The sequence below is a fragment of the Empidonax traillii genome, unplaced genomic scaffold, assembly GCF_003031625.1.
Source record: "Empidonax traillii isolate 1590-97213 ecotype Southwest subspecies unplaced genomic scaffold, ASM303162v1 scaffold3064:size33146, whole genome shotgun sequence".
Classification (NCBI taxonomy): Eukaryota; Metazoa; Chordata; class Aves; order Passeriformes; family Tyrannidae; genus Empidonax; species Empidonax traillii.
Window position 1 is genome coordinate 14,046 of NW_020958257.1, and position 1,829 is coordinate 15,874.

At 59.2% G+C, this 1,829-nt stretch overlaps 1 protein-coding gene across 1 annotated transcript in view; it reads left to right on the plus strand.

Annotated features, from left to right (window-relative positions):
* Window positions 1-1,829, plus strand: part of LOC114072361 (otoferlin-like) — a gene marked incomplete at its 3' end in the record, with an annotated part of 18,906 nt that overhangs the window by 4,179 nt on the left and 12,898 nt on the right. The window contains exon 2 of the mRNA XM_027910265.1: window positions 746-804. Within this exon, the coding sequence (XP_027766066.1) occupies window positions 746-804 (59 nt within the window). The remainder of the gene's footprint in view (window positions 1-745; window positions 805-1,829) is intronic.

Below are 1,829 nucleotides of genomic sequence, written 5' to 3' on the forward strand. Positions count from 1 at the left end.
AGAGCTGGAGAGGGATTTGGGATCAGGGCCTGCAATGCCTGGAAGGACACAGGGAATGGCTTCCCACTGGGAAAGGGGAGATTGGGAAGGGATTCCCGGCTGGGCTGGAATTCCCAGGGAAGCTGTGGCTGCCCCTGGATGATCCCTGCAGTGTCCCAGGCCGGGTTGGATCCCCTGGGATAGCGGGAATTGTCCCTGAACGTGGAATGGGATGATCCTGAAAATCCCTTCCCACCCCACCCATTCCCGATGCTGCCGATGGATCCTCTGCTCTCTGCTGGAGCCGGGATGCTTCCCTGGGGGTATCCACTCCCAAAATCTCACCCTGGCGGTGGGAATCACCTGCCGGGCTGTGCATTCCTGCATCCCAAAGCTCCGGGAACTCCCGTTCAACCCAAACTCTCTCCAGAATCCCCCCAGGAGAGGATTTACCCCCCAATTAACACCCTGCAGGACAAACCTTAATTACCCTTCGGGGCGAACCTTAATGAGCCCTCTGGGCAGGTTAATGAGGCTTTTGGTGCCGGGGGGTGGGAGCTGGACCTGGATTGATCCCCTGGAATGGGCAGAGCACGCGACCCCCCCGTATCCCCCATTCCCCCGCCATTCCCGCACTTCCACTTTTTCCCATCCTCCCACGGGCCGCAATTCCCAACCCCGGGCTCTCCCTGCTCCCTTCCCGGTGTTTCTCCCGCCCGTTCCCGGAATCCACGTGTTTTTCCTGCTCTCCCTTCCCCCCCCGCAGGGCTCTCCTTCTACACCCGCGTGCTGGAGAACTGCGAGGACGAGGCGCTCTTCGACGAGGTGAGGGAGCTTTTCCTCCGCCTTTATCCCGGGATTCCCATTCCAGGGAGAAATTCCAGAGGCTCCTTGGCCGGGTGAACGTCCCCCTTGCTCCAGGGTTTCCCCTGGGAATGGGATCCCTGGCTGGGATGTGGCAGAGCGGAGTCTGCGGGGTGGGAACAGCAATTCCCTGGGGGGGAGGGAATTGATTAAAAAAAAAACAGGTGAGAATTCCGTGGTTTCTGCACTCAGTTTTCAGGGAAAAAAAATTCCATCTCCGCTGGGAAAATCCTGCCGGGCTCCTGGCTCAACCTTTCATTCCCTCAGGGGGAGAAATTTCTCCTTCCCTGAGGGCTTTTCCAACCTCAGCAATCTCAGGGGGAAAGGAAAGGAAAAGGAAAAGGAAAGGAAAGGATAAACTCTCATTTTTAAGCCCCAACCCACCAACATTCACCTTCTTTCCTAACCAACTGAGCCAAGTCCAGGGAACTGGCAGCAGAATTCCCACCCGAGCCCCTTTCCAAAGCCCAGCCCCAGGAAAGCTGGGAATGCACCGGGAAGGGGTGACCAAAGGCCAGGCCTGGTGATCCCGGAGTCCTTTTCCAGCCTTAGTGATTCCATGATTTCTGAGTGTGGCACGGGCTCCCCTGGCTTTGTGTTTCCCGGGATTTCGGGCAAAACTCCAAATCCCGTCAGTGGCTCCAGGCAGGGGGGTCCCTCTGGGACTGGAACTGTGCAGAGGAGCCCCTGGGGTGACGGGATGTTCCAGGGAATATCCCAGATGGGAATATTCCCCCCCCCTCCCCGGTGGCTCCCTGGGGTTTCCATGGCTGGAAAATGTCCCCAGCCCAGAGCACTGAGTGCCACTCCAGGCCTGCCTGGGACACCTCCAGGGCTGGGCACTCCAAACCTCCCTGGGCAGCCCCTGCCAGTGCCTGACCACCCTTTCCAGGGACAAATTCCTCCTGCTGTCCCCCCTGCCCCTCCCCTGGCCCAGCTGGAGGCCGTTCCCTCTCCTCCTGTCTCTGTTCCCTGGGAGCAGAGCC